The sequence below is a fragment of the Papio anubis genome, chromosome 10 (genome assembly GCF_008728515.1).
Source record: "Papio anubis isolate 15944 chromosome 10, Panubis1.0, whole genome shotgun sequence".
Classification (NCBI taxonomy): Eukaryota; Metazoa; Chordata; class Mammalia; order Primates; family Cercopithecidae; genus Papio; species Papio anubis.
In genome coordinates this window covers 79,908,608-79,929,052 of record NC_044985.1, presented here as the reverse complement: position 1 = coordinate 79,929,052, position 20,445 = coordinate 79,908,608, and the positions used below count along the sequence as shown (strand labels likewise).

The window sequence follows — 20,445 nt, the reverse complement described above, 5'->3', positions numbered from 1 at the left end:
AATGACTTGGATAATGAGTAAACAAAACTGTGAAAGTTGTTATTTCTCAAGTTTACATAATGGGCTTATTTGATTTAATTTTGGGGGGGAAAAAAGTCTTTTTCTTCTTCTTTTTTTTTTTTGAGATGGAGTCTTGCTCTGTCACCTAGGCTGGAGTGCAGTGGCGCGGGCTCACTGCAAGCTCCACCTCCCAGGTTCACGCCTTTCTCCTGCCTCAGCCTCCCAACTAGCTGGGACTACAGGCGCCCGCCACCACGCCCGGCTAATTTTTTGTATTTTTTGTAGAGACGGGGTTTCACTGTGTTAGTCAGGATGATCTCGATCTCCTGACTTTGTGATCCACCCGCCTTGGCCTCCCAAAGTGCTGGGATTACTGGCATGAGCCACCGCGCCCGGCCAAAAAGTCTCTGTTTTTTAAAAAATTCTCTTTAAGATGTTAAATATGGACTATTTCCCCCTGCCTCTTTGCTTTAGACTCTCAAACAATATTAACTCAGGGTTTTTTCCCCGCATTATTCTCTTTGGGCCTAAATCGAGATGCAAAGAAACTTTGAACTTTATAAGTGACATATCATACATGTCATGGGATTTTAAAAAATAAAAATGTATAATGGGAACCATCTTCTTATTTAAAGTGAAATATCTTTCCCATAGTTTCTTGTGTTTTTCCCTTCAGAAATCATGTGTTACAATATCTCCCAGCTAAATTGGCTTCCATTTCTATGTCCAAGCTTTGTAACTCTAGAGGTTTTGACTTGGGGTGTCAGATTGGGAGTTTAAGTATCAGAATGGTCCAAATACTCAACTTTGAGAACCACAGCAAATAGCAGCTATGGTCACGAGGACAGATTTTAGAACAGAACAAATATTTGTATGGTAGAAATTACCACAGGCTGAGCCGATTGGAGAATTCTCATTTTACCAGACCCTAATAGCCTGTGTGGCTACAGTTGTTTCAGTAATGACCTAGACCCTGGTTTCAATCTTGCATGAAACCAATGGCAAGTATTTACTGGGTCAAGTCCTATTTAGCTCATTGAGTAAAGTGCAACTTAATATTTGGAGGCCACAACTTACTATAATTTCAAAAGTCTCTTAGCAAGATAAGTGCTACATTTTGAAAAATAAGTTGTCTACTTGACCACCACATTTGTCACTTTTGTGATACATTTTTAATTGCTTGGAAACAACAAATACCTCTTGTGGTGGGCACCTGGTTTAATTACCTTAAGTTATGCAGCAATCTAGCTGTTGATGGAATTAAACTATAAATTGATAGATAGCACTTGGTTTTTAAGGACTTCTTGTCTATTTTAAAAGGTAAAAATATGTTAGAAAAAAATAATGCATAAGTATACATAGAAGGCAAATGGCAAAAATAAACTGTCTAGGGGTTATGTACCTTTTTGAATGAGAGAATAGAGCAGAGATCAGTTTTATGAATAAATTTCTGAGTAAAATGGTAGACTCATGGAATCTTGAAGGAATTGCCTAAGTACAGAGATGGCTTTTGCCTTTTCTTTTTTAACAGTTGTCTTTATGACCTGCATGGGTTATATACATACATATATATACATATATATATGTGTGTGTATATATATATATATATATGATTTCAACATTTCATGGTAATGCCCTTCTACTCCACCTGAAATGTGATAATTTGGATAACTATATTCCCAGTCTTCCACAGCTGTAAGCTGGGAAATGTTGAACAATCTGCTCTCTGGGGCAGGTGGGGAGGAGGGCTGATTTGTAGCACTTGCCAATTTTCATGGTGTAAATTCTCCCAACATGGTCAGTTACATGCTGTCAGCATCACATCAACCTGCTCACAGAATTCCTTAAAATTACAGTTAGCTTTCACGAGCTGGTACAAGCTATCTCCAACATACCACTGGCTCCCCTCTTACGTTAGGTTGAATACCTAAATACTGTCACTCCCAACACATAAAATACCACTCCCTTAGCTAACATTTTACATCAAAGTGTGGTACTTATATTATATTTGTCCACAGCTACTAATCGTCTGTTTTCAGGACTCTGGCCCAAGTACCACAAATCCCTGTTTCCTCTCCTAGCACCTTTAGAGCTACAGTCATAGCAGTTAAATGTAATACTTTTCTATAACCGTTTTTGTGACTTATACAGATGTCATGAAATAATTGGGACTACTGATTCCTTCAAAAGAACCAAGTTAGCATGACGATTTTTTACTGAGGATAAGCTGTATCATTCAGCCCTTTTCGTCTCCACTATTTGTGACAGAGTTTGTCTAAGATATAATGTAGAGAAAATAATAGCTTGTTTATTCCTTATAACTGGGAGAATCTTGGGGGAAGGAGCCAGAAGCTGAGAAGAGAGTTATAAGTTGGAAGGAAGAGAATGGGTAAGTAAATACAATCTTTAGAAAATGAAAGTAGATTACAATGAACCCTTATTTGAGCACTTCTAAGACTTTGTAGGCTAAGAAACCAGAATTTAGAATAGATACAATACATAGTGCTTCTGGCTTATCAATTATTGTCCTTTCACTGTTTCCATCACTGTTTATAGAAAGAAAAATGGAAGATCAGATGTTCTGTCTTTCTGTAGCATAGTTGCAAGCACTTTTTGTTTTATTTTGTTTACATAGCCTTTTAATATGTATTGCTTAGTGGTAAAATAGTAACTGGAAACAATTTCAAACTTCTTTAACTTAGATTCGTTGAGCCTGAGATTGGTATTTCTTCATAAATAGTGATGGCTTTTTCTTTTCTTAAAATAATAGGAGTTTGTTGTTTTTTTAAAAAAAGAAAGAATGAAAGAAAGAATTGTGTAAAGAAAAAATTGTATTTTGTTTGGCTTCACTAAAATACCACTTGGCTCCAACTAGCCCATATTTTTTGACTCTGACTATGGCCCGAAGCTGTGAAAGGGTAGACATTTTAAAAAATGAGATTCAAGTTTGTGTATTTGCATTCCTTTCAGTTTTTGAGTTGTTAGTTGGCCCAGCACTGTAAAGCTTGAGTGAATTTCCTTAATGAAACTTAGCATTAGGGAATCAATGTTGTTCAAAATTTGCTTTACTAGTGACCAATGTGAAAATGATCTATTTTTCCATACGATTTCTTTTTTCATGTCTGCATTATCAACATACTCTCCTCTAGACAGTATTTATTAATACATGGTAGATACTTTCATAAATAATTGAAGGCTATTCAAAAATTGTGACATAAAGTGATCCAAATTTACTAGGTCAGCTTCATTGCTGGCTTGAACTAGGTAGCACTTCCTGTGGGAAAGTGATCCATTTTCCTGACATAATTGATATGTGTGTCACAAATAGAAATGCCATGCTTGGACTTTGCGTGCTCTCCTCTTCGTTTTAAAGTAGAATCTATTTTTCACAATTCAACTGTGACCTGAGTAATCTCCTTTAAGTGAATAAAGCAAAGCTCTAAGGACATCTGTCCAAGGTCACACAGTGGGTCCAGAGCGGAGCCAAAACTCACACCAAGGGATTGCTCCTTAGAAGTGCTATATTCAGTCAGTGCCCTAGCTGTGTGGCTTTGATGGAGGTCTTAATCAAGACTTTTCCCCCAAGTACTTGGCAGACATAAAAAGCATGTGTAAACAATATACACATTCCATTTGACTCTGAAATAGAGCCCCTTGTGGGATACAAATAGGACCTATTTTCCACCCATGGCCATCTTTCCAACAGATTAGCAATGAGAATTGGGCATAGTATGTAGAGCATGCTGTCTAGGATCAGTAGCAGTCTTTCCACTTGAAATTTTGCAGTGTTGAAACTGGTGAGGCCAAGCACTGTGAGTGGCTGTTACTGTCAGTCTCATTCAATACCTACTGAAATGTTTTCCTAAAATAAAGTATGATATAAGGTGTGAGGGGAGTGGGAAGAACATAAAAAGGAAAAGATGGTAGGCAGAAAGCAGAATGGAAAAAAGGAGATGATGTATGAAAAGAAGAGAGGTGGGGGAAAAGGTATTGCTCATTGGGCTTTGGGGTCAGACAGAAATATGGGTTCAAATCCCAGCTTGATAAATTCCCAACTGTACATTTTACTTAAATTGGGAATTGTATTCTAACTGTATTAAAGGTGAATGATAGATATATCACTATTCACCAAATAGGGAAAATCCCTACATATAATGGTGTTTTCTGATTTTTCTTTTAGAGAGACTGTCTTTCCTCTGCAGTGTGGAAACTTCAGTGTTTCCAGTAGGATTTGATTTAACTGTATTGTGGTGCAAAACCCATATACATTTTAATGTACAAGATTGTATTCTTGCCGGGCATGGTGGCTCACGCCTGTAATCCCAACACTTTGAGAGGCTGAGGCAGGTGGATCACCTGAGGTCAGGAGTTCAACACCAGCCTGGGCAACATGCTGAAACCCTGTCTCTACTAAAAATACAAAAAATTAGGTGTGGTAGTGTGGTGGTGCGTGCTTGTAATTCCAGCTACTTGGGAGGCTGAGGCAGGAGAGTCACTTAAACCTGGGAGGCAGAGGTTGCAGAGAGCCAAGATGGTGCCACTGTGCTCCAGCCTGGGCAACAAAGCAAGACTCCATCTGAAAAAAAAAAAAAAGTGTATTCTCTCGATAAAGATGTTTAGAGGTAGGCAGTCTAGGGTTGACCAGGGAGTTCATCATGTTGTGAGAGCCCCAGCTCCTTCCAACTTTTTTTTTTTTGAGATGGAGTCTTGCTCTGTCACCCAGGCTGGGGTGCAGTGGCACGATCTCTGCTGACTGCAACCTCTGCCTTCTGGGTTCACACCATTCTCCTGCCTCAGCCTCCCGAGTAGCTGGGACTACAAGTGCCCGCCACCACTCCTGGCTAATTTTTTGTACATTTCTAGTAGAGACGAGGTTTCACCATGTTAGCCAGGATGGTCTCGATCTCCTGACCTCGTGATCTGCCCACCTTGGCCTACCAAAGTGCTGGGATTAGAGGTGTGAGCCACTGCGCCCGACCGCTCCTTCCAACTTTTTGCTCAGCCATCCTTCATCTTGTAAACCAAAAATAAAATTCTAAGCCCCTAAGCCATCTGAGTGCACCCCTCCTCTCAGCCAAGGACATTCCAAAGTTAACCTAAAAAAGCTAGTTCAGGCCGTGATGGAAAGTGGGAGGGGTTGGATATGCCTCACAGCTGACCGGCGTTAACACCAACAGAGACCTTAAAACTGATAGAACAGACCCTTTGAGTCTGATAAGAAATATTTACAGCCTTTTGTCTCTGAAGCCTGCTACCTGGAGGCTTCATCTGCATGATAAAACCTTGGTCTCCACAACCCTCATCATAACCCAGACATTCCTTTCTATTGATTCCATCCAGATCTTTAGATAATAACCAACTGCCGAACAGAAAATCTTTGAATCTCCCTATGACCTAGAATCGCCCCCACCCCTACTTCCAGTTGTCTTGCCTTTCCAGACTGAACTAACATATATCTTGCATGTGTTTTTGGTGCCTTAGCCCTCTCTAAAATGTATAACACCAAGTCTACCTTGGGTAGACATTCTCAGGATCTCTTGAGGGCTGTGTCACAAGCCATTGGCCACTCATGCTTGGCTCAGAATAAATCTCTTCAAGTATTTTACAGAGTTTGATTCTTTTCCTCAACAATCCCCATGGTTCAGTATGGCTACTGGAGCTCCACTATTAAATTTATGTTTCAGAGAGTAAGATAGGCGAAGAACAGAACGAGGGATCATCTATCCTTCATCAGGAGATTTCCCAGAAGTACCATGTTTTACATCTTACTGGTCAGAACTTAGTCTTGGCCACACATACTTACAAGGAGCCTGGTAACAAACAGTTTTCACTGGTCCTCCTTTTTTTGAGCCTTGTATATGGGCTTTAGCAAGAAACATTGTGATCCTTAGGAAATGGTTTCAGAAAAGGAAACTATTATTTGTGATAATAATAGTACCTCATACTTGAGATGTCACAGGCAGCATGCTCAAAAATTCATATGAACCATCTCAGTTAACCTTCCTTTAATGTAGTTATGATCCTCATTTAACAGGAAAAGAAACCGAGGTTTAAAAATTTTAACTAGTTTGCCCAAAGTGGCATTATTAGCAAGTAGCAAACTAGAGCTCAGAACCAGGCTTGTCTTTTTCCAAATTCCAAGCATTTAATCATTATGTTGCCTCCTACTTCTCAATTTTTAACCTGGTACTTTATCCATATTTACAATGGGATTTTTAAAATCTTCTGTTTGTGGTTTTAGGGTCTTTAGCTTCCCTCAATTTTTTTTTCCCCCAAATCTTCAGTATTTTTGTAAAAGAACGTGCTTTTTTTTTTTTTTTTTTTTTACATGGGGTCTCACTCTATCACCTACCCAGGCTGGAGTGCAGTGGTGCAATCTTGACTCACTGCAATCACCACCTCCCAGGCTCAAATGATCCTCTCACTTCAGCCTCCCAAGTAGCTGGGACTACAGGTGTCCGCCATCGCGTGCCTGGATAATTTTTGAGTATTTTGTAGAGACAGGGTTTTGCCATGTTGCCCAGGCTGGCCTCGAACTTCTGAGCTCAAGCAATCCACCCACCTCAGCCTTCCAAAGTGCTGGGATTACAGATGTGAGCCATCGCACCTGGCCCAAGAACATGCTTTTTAACACTTGGTTAGTTAATTGTTAGTTGTCTCCTTGTATTTTGGTTGGAAATTCAAGTTTTTGGCAATTTGTTTTTATCTGAGCACCCTCTTTCTTCCAGGCACAGCCCTAAAAGCTATTGGGGATAACAGAGTGAGTAAGATAGTCACTACTCTCAAGGCTTTTGCAGTATAGTTCTTTCGAGAATGGATTTTAGACAAGCCTCTTAAAATCACATTAGGCTATGACACTACATGCAAATCACGGTTGACCTACATGTAGACACCCATTTGTCTTTATAATTACAAGTGCATCATTGTACCGTTAATGACCACCCATCCCTTCAAAACATTCCTGAGAAATTAGGTAAATAGGCCATTCTAATTTATGCTCTTTGTATTTTTCCCTTAAACAAGATGGTTAATAGGATTGTGTTAGTAATAAAAGCTTGTTACTCTCCATTTACATAAAGAGGATATGGGTTTGGTTCTAATATGTATTATTTAAAAATAGGTATTAGCCACATCCATTGGTACAAAATAATTTAATTGCTATTTTATGACATTTTGAATAGTGGCAGAAATAGTGGACAATTGTATTAGAAGCACAAACCAAATGGGACCAATGTGACATTTGGGGTCAGAACCTGTCAATGCAAGTCCACACAGGTTTTATCACTGGAGTACTTTTTCCAAGACCTGAGAAGAAGGATGTTTCACCCAAGGTTAGTGAAGAGGAAACATTACCCAGGATGTAAGGCTGATGACAAAATGTCACACAAAGCCTTTATTTTTTGTACTCAGAAATTGGATAGTAAGAGAAAGGACTGGGAAAGATTCCTGTTCTGTCCATTTTTCTGCTTTGTTTTCTGGTACATCCATTGCTTAAAGTTATTTCTTTATAAAGATGTAAAAATGTTTTCTATATGGGACCTGCCCCATTTCTTAATGATGTACATACAGTTCCATATGAAACATTCGGTTCCGTAGTGGGAAAGTAGCTTTCTAAATAGGCATAAATATACTATCTGCCTCTGGCATTTGCCTAGATAGCTTCATCTCTAGGTGTTAAGGTACTTTGTTAACTGAGCTCCATCGATTTGAAAGGTCAGTTCTTTTTGCCTGTTATTTGGCATACATCATGTGCCTTGACACTTGGTTTATAGGTACTGAGTCTCCTGGCTCTCCTAATAGCCCCTTTCATCTTTGATGACCTAATTAACTATCTGATCATGGAAAACTTACAATTTCTAATTGTACTTAAGATAATGGGTTTCATTATTACCTTGAGTAAATTTTACTTTGAAAACTTACAACATTGGGCCCCTAAGGATAATGATAGATAGCACTTGTATAGTTTTAGAATTAAACAAATAGACCAAAAAATGCTTTGCTACATTGTATTTCATGTTACTGCAATGCTGAGGTAAATGGTTTATGCTCATTCGTGATTTCATGTTACCAGAGATTCTACAGTGATCATGCCAGACATGGCTTCCACTCTCCTAACACATTGTGGGGGAGAAATGTTTGTTAGGAATGAAAGAGACAGGTTTTTGTAAGAAATATATAGCTCAGAGAACTTAAGTGGCTTGCCCAAAGTTCTAGAGAGTATGTGATGAATTTGAATGGGTGTGTAATGGGTGACTAAACTGGAAAGGCATGTAGGCAGACTGTTAAAGAGTCATGAAAAACTGACCAAAGAGTGGGAATGTCTTTTCTGTGGACAATGGATAGTCACGAGAAGCTTTGGATTGGGTGGTGTGTAATTGATGTATTTAGAAAGAATATTCCTGTAGTAATGGGCCAGTTAAATGACTATGGTGATAGAGATGTGGAGCAGCTGAGAAACCACCAGTACTTATACACATAAAATAAAGTCCCAAAATAATGGGGTGGTGTTCAGGCTGGGAGGGGACAGATAGAGGATACTACAGTGAGAAAATGAGAAGGATTTGGTGGCTTACTGTATAGGAGAAGGAAAAAAGAAGAGAAGTCAATGATGGTTAAAAGTTTCAAGGTGGTAAGAACTTTATAATAACCACCTATGATAGTAAGAGCTCAAAGACCGTCAGTTAAGAGAAGCCCAAATGTCCATTCTTCTGGCTTCCTTCTCAGATCATATCTTTGATGACTATCTTGTAGAGTATTTCCTAAAACCAAGCATAATGTTCCTTCCTGCTCTCTTCGTTCTGGATCTCATCTAAGCTTGGCTTTCTCTAATGTGATCTGTCCTGTGGGGGTAAGGAGAAATTTCCCCAAATACTGAAAATTATGAGAAAATAGAGCTAAGATCGTGACTCAGAAGTGAGTCTTTTCCTGACCGTCTGATGTTATAGCTCAGCTAAGACATGTGAGCGGCATGTATTTGACTCAGTGTATTGTATCCTAGGCGTTCTTTGTGGACCACAACTCCCGTACCACCACTTTCATTGATCCCCGGCTCCCACTTCAGAGCAGTAGACCTACAAGTGCGCTGGTTCATCGGCAACACCTGACAAGGCAACGCAGCCACAGTGCGGGTGAGGTGAGTCAAGCATGTTGGGGACTGACCTGTTGGTTGATAGAAGCTTCTAGAATGTGATGGTTTGAGGAATTGGATTTTTTTTTTTTAAGTATTTTTTTGTTTTGTTTTTTTGAGTTTGATTTAGAGGCTGAAAAGCTTTCAAATGTTGACAGGGCTTCTCTGGAAATACATACAGCCTAAATCACAAATTTAAAAAGGTAGGATATGTGAGGAAAAACTGAAGAAATTTAAGATTTTTTGACTCAGACGAAGGTGAGAGGGAGTTGATAATGTACTAAAATGTTCAAGACAGGGAGCTGATAAGCCTGTTTGCACACCCATTTTCAGCCTCACAGGAAGAGATGAATATAACTTGGTTAAATATAGAATTTCTTCAGTGAGGTGTTCTATATTACATTAAAATATTCATCCAGGGCTATGGGATTATGGAATCTTCACTAGTATTCTTTAAAATTAGGATATTTTTGAGAGAGTTGTTTTATATACTTTATGTGCCTGGAAAAAATGGGCTGAACTAAGAATTGCTAAAAACTGCTTAACCAGTTTGCAGGCACCAATGGTAACCACATGAGGGCCCTCTAATATCCTAACCAAAAAAAAAAAAAACCACAAAAAAACAAATCTTATTTCACTTCTTCCTTTTGCAGTTTAAATATATAAAAGAAATGTCTTAAGTCAAGTTTTCTTCTCCTTCCTATGGGCTTATGATTTGATTATATACCATCACTTGATTTACATTGTCTCTGAAAATTCCCTTTAGAATTAGGATCCTTTACCCGCCTTTACATGCCTTTTCTGTGTCTATGTGCATGTCATGTTTTCAATATTATATTGTATATCAAATATCTTTGTAGCCATATATTTTGCATAAGAAAAAATATGAATACAGTAAATAACTGGATCTGATTCATCAAAATTCTGCTCTTGGAATTTCCCCTCATGATTTACATACTTGCTCCAATGCATCATGTGTTCACTGGTTGTAAGTGCAGATATAGAAGGGTACACATGAGAAGCTCATATAAAAATGATATACAAATATATTACAGGATGAGGTATGTACAAAAATATTTATGTTTTATGAGTAGCTAATAAATCTTTACCTTGCTGTCATGTAACCCATTAGTGGTGAACTGAATGACGCTAACAGCATTCATCTTAAAAGCAGAACAGACCTCTCACCTTTGGACCTTGTGTGCGATGTGTAGCACAATTAGGGCTCTGTCTGATATTTTATTGCATAGCCCGTGCCCTTTAACCACTCACCTTATCATGACTTCACAGTATGAAGCTGGCTGTTTGGTCTAGCCAGGACTATTTTTCTGGGAAAACATACATGAGATTAATAGCTATACTTTCATTTTTTTTCAGCCCCTCTACCTTAGAACATGAATTATTTTCATGGTCTAGTAGTAGTAGCCTTTATGAGAGAGGGACCCTAAGGGATACGTTAAGGCTTTTCCTCCTATGGCTGGAAACTGAGCAGTGGCCCAGAGATAACTCCATACAGACTGAGCGTCCAGCCCTCCACGTTGTTAAACCTTCCAGGGGAGTGTCCTTTCTGACACGGCTGTTGGAATCATGCACATCTGGCAGTGCTGCCCTTCTGAGGGATTGCCCACTGTCTGCTGGTCTGGTTACAAGGACTGAGGTCTCAGAGAGAAGACCTTTGGCTTTTCTGGGAAATGATGAGACATGGCAACATACTGTAAGGAGAGAAAGTATATATTGGAGTGTCAAAATGATCAGATATCTGACTAACAATCTGTACTTAGTGATCAGATCTCCCCAGAGAGTAGCTGTATTCATTCCTCAAAGCCAGTAACTCAAGAGAAGCAGGATGAGAAAACTTCTAATTACATACATGAGTCATTTCAGCCACCATCTTGTATTCCTTCAGCAAATATTCCAGTCAGTAGAAAGATTGATGTCCTTTCCATCTAACAAGCTAACACCAAACACCTACTACAATGAAGAAACATAATGGTTGCTGTTATAAGGGATGCAAATAAATAACACATTTCCTGCATCCTTTTTCTTTTTCTTTTTTTTTTTTTTTTGAGACTGAGTCTTGCTCTGTTACCAGGCAGGAGTGCAGTGGTGCAATCTTGGTTCACTGCAACCACTGCCTCCCGGGTTCAAGAAATTCTCCTGCTTCAGCCTCCCGAGTAGCTGGGACTATAGGTGCCTGCCACCACACCCGGCTAATTTTTGTATTTTTAGTAGAGATGGGGTTTCACCGTGTTGGCCAGGATGGTCTCGATCTGTTGACCTTGTGTCCAGCCGCCTTGGCCACCCAAAGTGCTGGGATTATAGGTGTGAGCCACCACGCCTGGCCCACACATTTCCCGCATTCTTAATAGGCAAGGAAAACATGAAACCATACTACAAATGAATAAAAATATGAATGAAAAATGCTTTGTAAATTTTCTTTTTTAATAGTTGGGAAAGAAAAATATACCTTTAGATAATCATGTTTTTTTCTTTTTATTTATATCTTTCTAGCTTTATTGTGGTATAATTGACAAATAATATAAACTGTTCACAATGGCAGCTGCTTGTTCTGCTTGTTCTGTGGGAGCTCAGAGAAGGTTGTATTTAACTTGGGCTTGAAGGAGAGGGAAGACCTTGTCGAGGAGGGGCTGTTTGAACTACTCTTTGAAGAATGAGTGAGAGCATTCTTAAAGGACAAGCAAGCGGTGGAGGGTGGGGAAGATATTTCTAGCATTAAGGTTGTTAGAAAAATCTTCAGCAAATACCCAAGTGATGCAATATGATAAAAGGGCTGCAAATGGTTGTGGGTGGAATAAAAGTCTGTTTTCAAAATCCCAGTTTATAAATCCAGTGCAGTATGTTATTTTTTCTTATTCTCTCTTATACTACTGTTCTACTATTATCTTAAAAGACTTCTGTAATATGGGGAAAAATGCTAAAGCAGAAGCGAAAAAAACATTAGAGTTTTCTGGTAAGACTGTTGATGGGTATTTTTGGTTATCTACTTGTGTGTATGAGTTTCTAAATCTATATTAGGTGCAATAAATAATTCAGGTTAGGACAACCCTATTTAGCTCCTCCACACCTGTTCCTATTAGCACCCTGGTGTGGGAGGCTCAAACCAGAAAGATCTGTTGTACCAGGTGTTCTAATAGGCACAGAAAATTGCTCCTGAGGAGATAATATACTAACTCGGAACCCCACATGAAGATTGCTGCTCTTCAACCCCTCCTCTGCTGAGCCAGGGAATTCCCTGGCTTGCCTCAGCCAAAAGAAGAAATATCTTGGCACTGCCCCAAAACATTTTATACCACTCAGTCTTCCCTTTGATTGTGTTGTTGCAGACTGTGCTCTGTCAACGCAGAAGTTAGTCCTGATGAACAAGTCTGCTGTTTAGCTGCTGCAGCCTCCGTAATTATAAGCAGATTGAACTACTTCTATGCCGCTTGGTAAAGAGTCACTGCCCCAGCCCCTCTCAAGAATGTGGATGCCTCAAATCCTTCCCCCCCTCCCCATTTAGCCACTAAAACAAGACTTTCAATAACTAAGAACCCTGCTTCAGCTCCACAGCTGGTGTCCGTTCTGATCAAGTGGTACTTCACCATGCTCATTGTTAATATTTTGAACAACTTGGTTTGGGATGCTGATACATAGCATTCTGGCTCTTGGTGCAGAATATAAAAGATGCCTCTGTTCGCAGGTAGGAGAAGATTCTCGACATGCAGGACCACCAGTTCTTCCCAGGCCATCCAGTACATTCAATACAGTCAGTAGGCCACAGTACCAGGACATGGTTCCAGTGGGTATGTCATCCCTTTCCAGAAATTATCTGTCCTTTTGTCCTATTATCTGTACCATGTACACTGTGCTGATACTTCTCCTGTTGTTAGCCTGCTACTTTTTGCCCTGTATTGAGAAATTGCTGCATTATCCTTAAGAAATGTACAACAAAATCCTATGTACTTGAGTCTCAAAGGGCTTCTGTCTTATAATATCCTAAAGGATGAGATTGTTTTTTAATAGCACCCTACCTTTCCTGAGTAGAGATATTATATTAGATTATTGAAGTTAAGGAAAAATAATTTATTAAGGTAATATGTTATGCAATCATTATAAATTAAGAATTTGGACAAGCATATACTTAGTATATATTTAAGGCTGAGACAGAATTTAAATGGCGTGTGAATCTGTAGCAGCCTCACAAAATAAACAATCAAAGACAGCACATTCTTAAGGGCTTTTGTCACAAATAGGAGGCAGCAAGAACCTCTAAAATAGTAAAATAAAAATAAATGAATGTAGGAAAAAGTCCTAAAAAACAACTTGAGTTGTTATTAAAAGGATGAGGTTGAAGTAGATCAGTGGTTGCCAAACCTGAAGTGCCTAAGGCAGGGGGAGTGGACAGACTGGTGGGAGGCCATATGGGCTCCGTGCTCCGTCTTAAATAAGACTAGGTTGGCCGGGCGCAGTGGCTCACGCCTGTAATCCCAGCACTTTGGGAGGCCAAGACGGGCAGATCACAAGGTCGACAGATCGAGACCATCCTAGCTAATACAGTGAAACCCCGTCTCTAGTAAAGATAAAAAAAAATTAGCCAGGCCTGGTGGCATGCACCTGTAGTCTCAGCTGCTCGGGAGGCTGAGATAGGAGAATCACTTGAACCTGGGAGGCAGAGGTTGCAGTGAGCCGAGATCGCACCACTGCACTCCAGCCTAGGGACAAAGCAAGACTCAGTCTCAAAAAAAAAAAAATTAGACCAGCTCTCCATTTATCTTTGTTTTAAAACGTTTTTGTTTCTTTTTTTTAATTATTATACTTTAAGTTCTAGGGTACATGTGCACAACATGCAGGTTTGTTACATATGTATACATGTGCCATGTTGGTGTGCTGCACCCATTAATTTGTCATTTACATTAGGTATATCTCCTAATGCTATCCTTTCCCCCTCCCCCCATCCCACGACAGGCCCCGGTGTGTGATGTTCCCCACCCTGTATCCAAGTGTTCTCATTGTTCAATTCCCACCTATGAGTGAGAGCATACGGTGTTTGGTTTTTTGTCCTTGCAATAGTTTGCTGAGAATGATGGTTTCCAGCTTTATCCATATCCCTACAAAGGACATGAACTCATTCTTTTTTATGGCTGCATAGTATTCCATGGTGTATATGTGCCACATTTTCTTAATCCAGTCTATCATTGATGGACATTTGGGTTGGTTCTGAGTCTTTGCTATTGTGAATAGTGCTGCAATAAACATATGCGTGCGTGTGCTTTATAGCAGCATGATTTATAATCCTTTGGGTACATACCCAGTAATGGGATGGCTGGGTCAAATGGTATTTCTAGTTCTAGATCCTTGAGGAATCGCCACACTGTCTTCCACAATGGTTGAACTACTTTACAGTCCCACCAACAGTGTAAAAGTGTTCCTATTTCTCCACATCCTCTCCAGCACCTGTTGTTTCTTGACTTTGTAATGATCACCATTCTAACTGGTGTGAGATGGTATTTCATTGTGGTTTTGATTTGCATTTCTTCTACCTCCCTGGCTGACTACTAATTAATCAGAAGATGGTTTTTCATTTCTGACTTGTCATTTCTGTGAGGCTGATTTTCGTAAGCTTAAAATGATCAAGATCTAGAATCTCGTTGGTGACCTCATCTTGCCATTTGATAATAAATATGGCTTATCAAATGAGTTTACTAAGAATGTTTAACTAAGCCACAGCTAACAGATCTAAGTCCAATAATCATATAAAAGGTTAGATAGAAATTGGAATGTAAGCACCTACAGTGGTGAGCACAGTCTAGTTCTAAACTATAACTTTGAGTATAAGTAATATTAGCCAGAAAAACAGATTTCATTTATTTTTTTATTTTTCAGTAGAAACACGTTCTCACTATGTTGCCCAGGCTGGTCTTAATCTCCTGAGCTCAAGTGATCCTCTCAACTCAGACTCTCAAAGTGCTGGGGTTACAGGCGTAAGCTACCATGCCTGGCTGAAAAACAGATGATTTTGAAAAGTTTGGATGTATAGTCCGGGCGCAGTGGCTTATGCCTGTAATCCTAGCACTTTGGGAGGCCGAGGCAGGTGGATCAACTGAGGTCAGGAGTTCGATATTAGCCTGGCCAACATGGCAAAACCCTATCCCTTCTAAAAATACAAAAAAAAAAAATTAGCTGGGCGTGGTGGCGGGCACCTATAATCCCAGCTACTTGGGAGGCTGAAGCAGGAGAATTGCTTGAACCCGTGAGGGCAGAAGTTGCAGTGAGCTGAGATGATGCCACTTCACTGCAGCCTAGGTGAAAGAGCGCAACTGCACCTCACACACACATACACAAGTTTGAATTTATATACATAAAACGAATAATAGATTATTTTTTAAATTGTTGTCTTTTCTGATTTTTTTTCAGCTTACAATGACAAGATTGTTGCATTTCTACGTCAACCCAATATCTTTGAAATTCTACAGGAGCGTCAACCTGATCTTACCAGGAATCACTCACTCAGGTAACAATAATATTGGTATTTGGTTCATGTTGCATAAGCACAAACTAAATCTTAGTTGTACTGATATTTGTCTTGGAAATTTATTCTTTCTTTCTGACATCCTTTGCTAAAACATCTTGTATGCAAATATTTTGTCATCATCACCAGGTATTGCAGTGCTGACTTCTCTCTATTAAGTATAAAAGTTGAATAAAATCAGCCAGGCTCAGGGACTCACACCTGTAATCTCAGCACTTTGGGAGGCCAAGATGGGCAGATCACGAGGTCAAGAGATCAAGACCATCCTGCCCAACATGGTGAAACCCCGTCTCTACTCAAAATACAAAAATTAGCTGAGTGTGGTGGTGCGTGCCTGTAGACCCAACTACTCAGGAGGCTGAGGCAGGAGAATCGCTTGAACCTGGGAGGTGGAGGTTGCAGTGAGCTGAGATCGTGCCACTGCACTGCAACCTGGTGACAGAGTGAGACTCCATCTCAAAAAAAAAAAAAGGTTGAATAAAATCAACTAAACAATCCAGAACCCTATTTAAAAAAAGAAATATGAAAAAAACACAAAAAAATTAAGCCAAGAGTTTATCCTAGATGTGCAGATTATAATGAAATTAATGACATAACCTTTTTGAGTGTAACTTGAGTAAGCAAAAGTAGCATACAGTTTATTGAATTGAGATGTGTAGAGTTCCAGATTTGGTATTCACATTTTTCCATAATAAAAACAGATTAGAACCTAAGTAGGGAATGTGATACTCTCTAAAACTGAGCCTCCCCTTGCATGCACCCTCTCTTCTAAACAACTTTTCAAAGCATCATGCCTCAGGCCCAGTTTTACTTTCCTGAATACATGCTGTTCCCCTTCCCTGGCAAGCTTTTCTCTCCTTCTGAGTTTAGGAAGCAAGATTTTTCCACTAAAACCCAGCAGAAGCTTTCCCTCCTTGAAATCTTTCAACTCCACTGTGGACTCTCACTTTCATGATCTAGATTAGTATTTCTCTATCTAAGTGTGCTAGGCATCAGTGGGGATAGGAAAAGAAGAGTTTCTGCTGACAATCTTTCTTAACCCCAACTCCAGTTGTCACCTTTACTGGTAGAAGTATATTTGCCTGGTGGTACCATCCTGGCCCACAGCAGTGATTCTCAAATACTGATCCACTAAGTTGTGCCAAACTGTTTTCATCAGTATGACCTGGGAAGCTTATATAATACAAAATGCCAGGTCCTGCCTCCTCCAATTCCTCTCCCTTCTGTGAATTTATACCCCCTGTTCTCCCATGCCCTACCCAGAAATTTAATTCAAGAGGTCTGGGGTAGAGCCTAATAATTATTTTTTCAAAACCTCTCTGTATAATTGTGATGGCACAGTTGGCTGCAATAACCTTTGGTCTTGACACTATTTTGATGATTAGTCATGAAATGTATCACATTGTCCTTTGTACTGTTTTGACTTTATGACTTTTGTGTTTTGGTTTGACTTTTCAAGTCCTTATGTGTTATTTTCCAGTTAGATTTTAAGAGCCTTGCAAATAGGAATCTTATCCAACTCATCATTATTTTTCCTCCTTACTGTTCAAATATCTAGAATAGCATTTTGCACATAGTGAATGTAAAAATATGTATGTATATAGTTGTTGATTTGAAAATAAATTACCAAATATTCTTACGATATTCTCGGTCTCATGTCTTTTTTTTTTTTCTTTTTTCTTTTGAGATGGAGTCCCACTCTTATTGCCCAGGCTGGAGTGCAATGGTGCAATCTCGGCTCACTGCAACCTCCGCCTCCTGGGTTCAAGCGATTCTCCTGTCTCAGCCTCCCGAGTAGCTGGGATGACAGGTGTCCGCCGCAACACCCGGCTAATTTTCGTATTTTTAATAGAGACAGGATTTCACCATATTGGTCAGGCTGGTATTGAATGCCTGACCTCAGGTGATCCGGCTGCCTGGGCCTCCCAAAGTGCTGGGATTACAGGCATGAGTCACTGTGCCTGACCTTAGTCTCATGTCTTTAAAGTTGTCACTACCTTCTAAAGTTTGTAAAGGCTAAAGCTACACAACATTTCAAGTATTATGCTATAAACATTGAGTATATAAAAATCCCAGTTTCACCTGGTTTCACATGGTTAATAACATTTGACTCACCTCTTAGTGCTTTCCCCAACATAAGCATGCTGTTCTTAACCACAGAAAAATTATAATAATTATACAAGTGAAGATTTTGTATGTTTGTTTATTATGGCATCCACTCAGTAATCCATGTTCCCTAGAGAATCTCGTGTAAGAAGTTTTAGCTTTAAAAAATTGCAGAAACGAGCTCGTCAGTGGTCTAATTAGAAATGTTAGCAATCCTAGACCTCAAAGCAAAACAAACAAACAAACAAAATTCTTCCTCTTTTGCTAATCACAAAATAAAGAGAACTCTATTTCCTCTCTCTTCTACCACTTCCAACCAACACACGCCACACGTTAATATCTGTTCCTCTAAGTGTACCCCATCCCCCACAAAAAAGAGGAAACTCAAGAAGTTTTTCACTTTTTCTCTGCACTTCACATTAGTATGTAATACGAATTAACATATCTTTAAATCTCCACTATCAGAGAGATTAGGTGATCTAATCTACCGGGACAAGGCATTTGTCATTATTCTGTAATGATTTGACAGAATCTTAACAGATCCTAACAGAGGGAAAAGCTGCAGGCCCAAGTTGGTAGCTTCAAGTTTTGTTTTGTTTTCTTTTTGCTTTTTAGAGTCTGAAAAGTCTCTAATCTCCTAAAGATTGTTGAAGTTTTTTTTTTTTTAGTGGCATCTAGGGTCCTCAGTTAAGCATAATCTTTCTTCTAACATAGGATTCACATGGTAATCTATTTTATGCATTTATTTGATAGGCTATGAAATATATTTCCATCTTTACAGAATGTGACCGTGGAAAGCAGACGCAGTCATGATAAGTAAAAGGAAAGGGGAACTTAAATCAATGAGATAATGCCACTCCTCCTATCCAGAGTGTGTGTCACACTGCACTTTCATTTTCTGTCGAGTTTTTGGGAGTTAAATATTTTGCTTATCATAACATTGTAAAGGGGAAGTTTGTATATCTAAGAGAACATTCTGTTTTATATAGTTGAGGAGCATTCCCACAAACACAGGGGTGGGAAATCAGCTGAGTTTCTTTAATCTCCTATTTCAGTGATATTTTTGATAACAGATTTATGCATGGAATGGAGCCACTGAGCAATCTATGTGTCAAAGTTCGCTGTGGACCTTATATTCATACCTGGAACAAGGATTCCCAGTACCAACATAGCTTTGTATATGTTCTTTCTCATCTGTGGCATACCACTTACGATAAATATTCCTTCTTATTCTTCCCACAATATCCTGGTAAAAGTGGCAGCCCTTAAGAGATTGAAATAGGTATACCTCTTTACTTTGTGTTTTCCTGGTTTGCTTGTGATTCCTCCTAAACCAGAGGATAGCAGGCAATTCATTTAGTTTGCATCTATGTATAGTTTTCTCTTCCCTGAGACTTCACTGGTGTGTCTTCCTGTCTATGTGGCTATGGTTTTCCATGCATTGTGATATGGCTTTTACTTTCAACTGCTATATTTAAATCACTGCTCCCTATAAATTCATTTATCACGTAAATGTGAATGGTACTAAGTTACTGTCCTTTTTTTTTTTTTTTTAAACAAACCTCAGGAGATGTTTATTTCTCCTATTAGAAAAATGAGCTTCCAAAAGTTAGTACCACATCTGTAAAATGGGTAGTGTCCCCATTGGATTATTATACACTACTACTGGTTCTCACTGAAAGAAGATGTTTGTATGCTATGACATTAAAATAAAAGCTGAAAAAAAAGTTCTAACATTTTATATGAATACAGATATATTCATTAGAAAACAACCTTTAACAATATTTTATAGGTGAATGTAATGCATATTTAAAAGTTCAATAAAATTTTTAGTATTGGTGTTTGTACAGCACTGTGTAATGAGAAAGGCTATGAACCTGAGTTAAGAGTTGAGAATTTCCCCTCTAATATGATCATTAGGTCCAATCAGTAAATCTGTTCCCTGCTAGTCCAGCTCTCCCCAGGCACCAGTGATTATTTTTGGCAGCAGGCTGTTTCCTCCTTGAGTGCTTCCTATATAACTCCCCTTGCCATGAGGACATGATCTGTGATTATTTTTTCATTCTGGGTAGATTAGATCATTCCATATTTTATGTTATTAGGAAATCAGTAACTTGGGAGTCAATAAATTCTGAACCACAAAAGGCAAATGGATATGTGTTTCAGGATTCACCAGACTAGAGGCAAATGCAGACTTGAACCTTCTATTTCCTTTCATTATCCTATTTGAAGAGCCCTGGGGTTTTGTCAGAGTTTAACTTTACTCTTAATTTTTTTTTTATTTTAAAAATAACTGCCCATTTTGAAATTTTTCAAACAATGCAGAATTTTAGGTAGTAAAAAGTTAAAGTATCAAAAGCTGTCTTTCATAAGATAAACCCTAGTGTTCAAAATTGCTAATCTCTTTCTTTTCCAGCTTTGTGGCAAATGAATTTTTCTACATGTAATATTAGACTGGAAATGTTAGTCTTGGTTAACATCTGAACTATTTGGGTGAAAATAGCATGAATTTACTTCTGTTGATCCGTATGCATTTTCCTGTTAAAACCTGCCTAGCTCTCTCCCTTAGTCTTCTCCTGACTTGTTTACTTATCACTCAGATGTCTGGACCAACATGACAAACTTCTGATCTTTGCTGTACCAAACTTAAATAATAGCAAATCTGGACTGAGACTATTATTTT

The 20,445-nt window shown here is 38.9% G+C and overlaps 1 protein-coding gene across 8 annotated transcripts in view; it reads left to right on the top strand.

The window, feature by feature from the left end:
* HECW2 (HECT, C2 and WW domain containing E3 ubiquitin protein ligase 2) overlaps positions 1 to 20,445 on the top strand; it is a 390,676-nt gene that overhangs the window by 303,480 nt on the left and 66,751 nt on the right. For all 8 annotated transcript variants that reach the window (XM_017946735.3, XM_017946736.3, XM_021923821.2 and 5 more), the window contains 3 exons: positions 8,999 to 9,133; positions 12,828 to 12,930; positions 15,542 to 15,638. In XM_017946735.3, the coding sequence (XP_017802224.1) occupies positions 8,999 to 9,133; positions 12,828 to 12,930; positions 15,542 to 15,638 (335 nt within the window). The remainder of the gene's footprint in view (positions 1 to 8,998; positions 9,134 to 12,827; positions 12,931 to 15,541; positions 15,639 to 20,445) is intronic.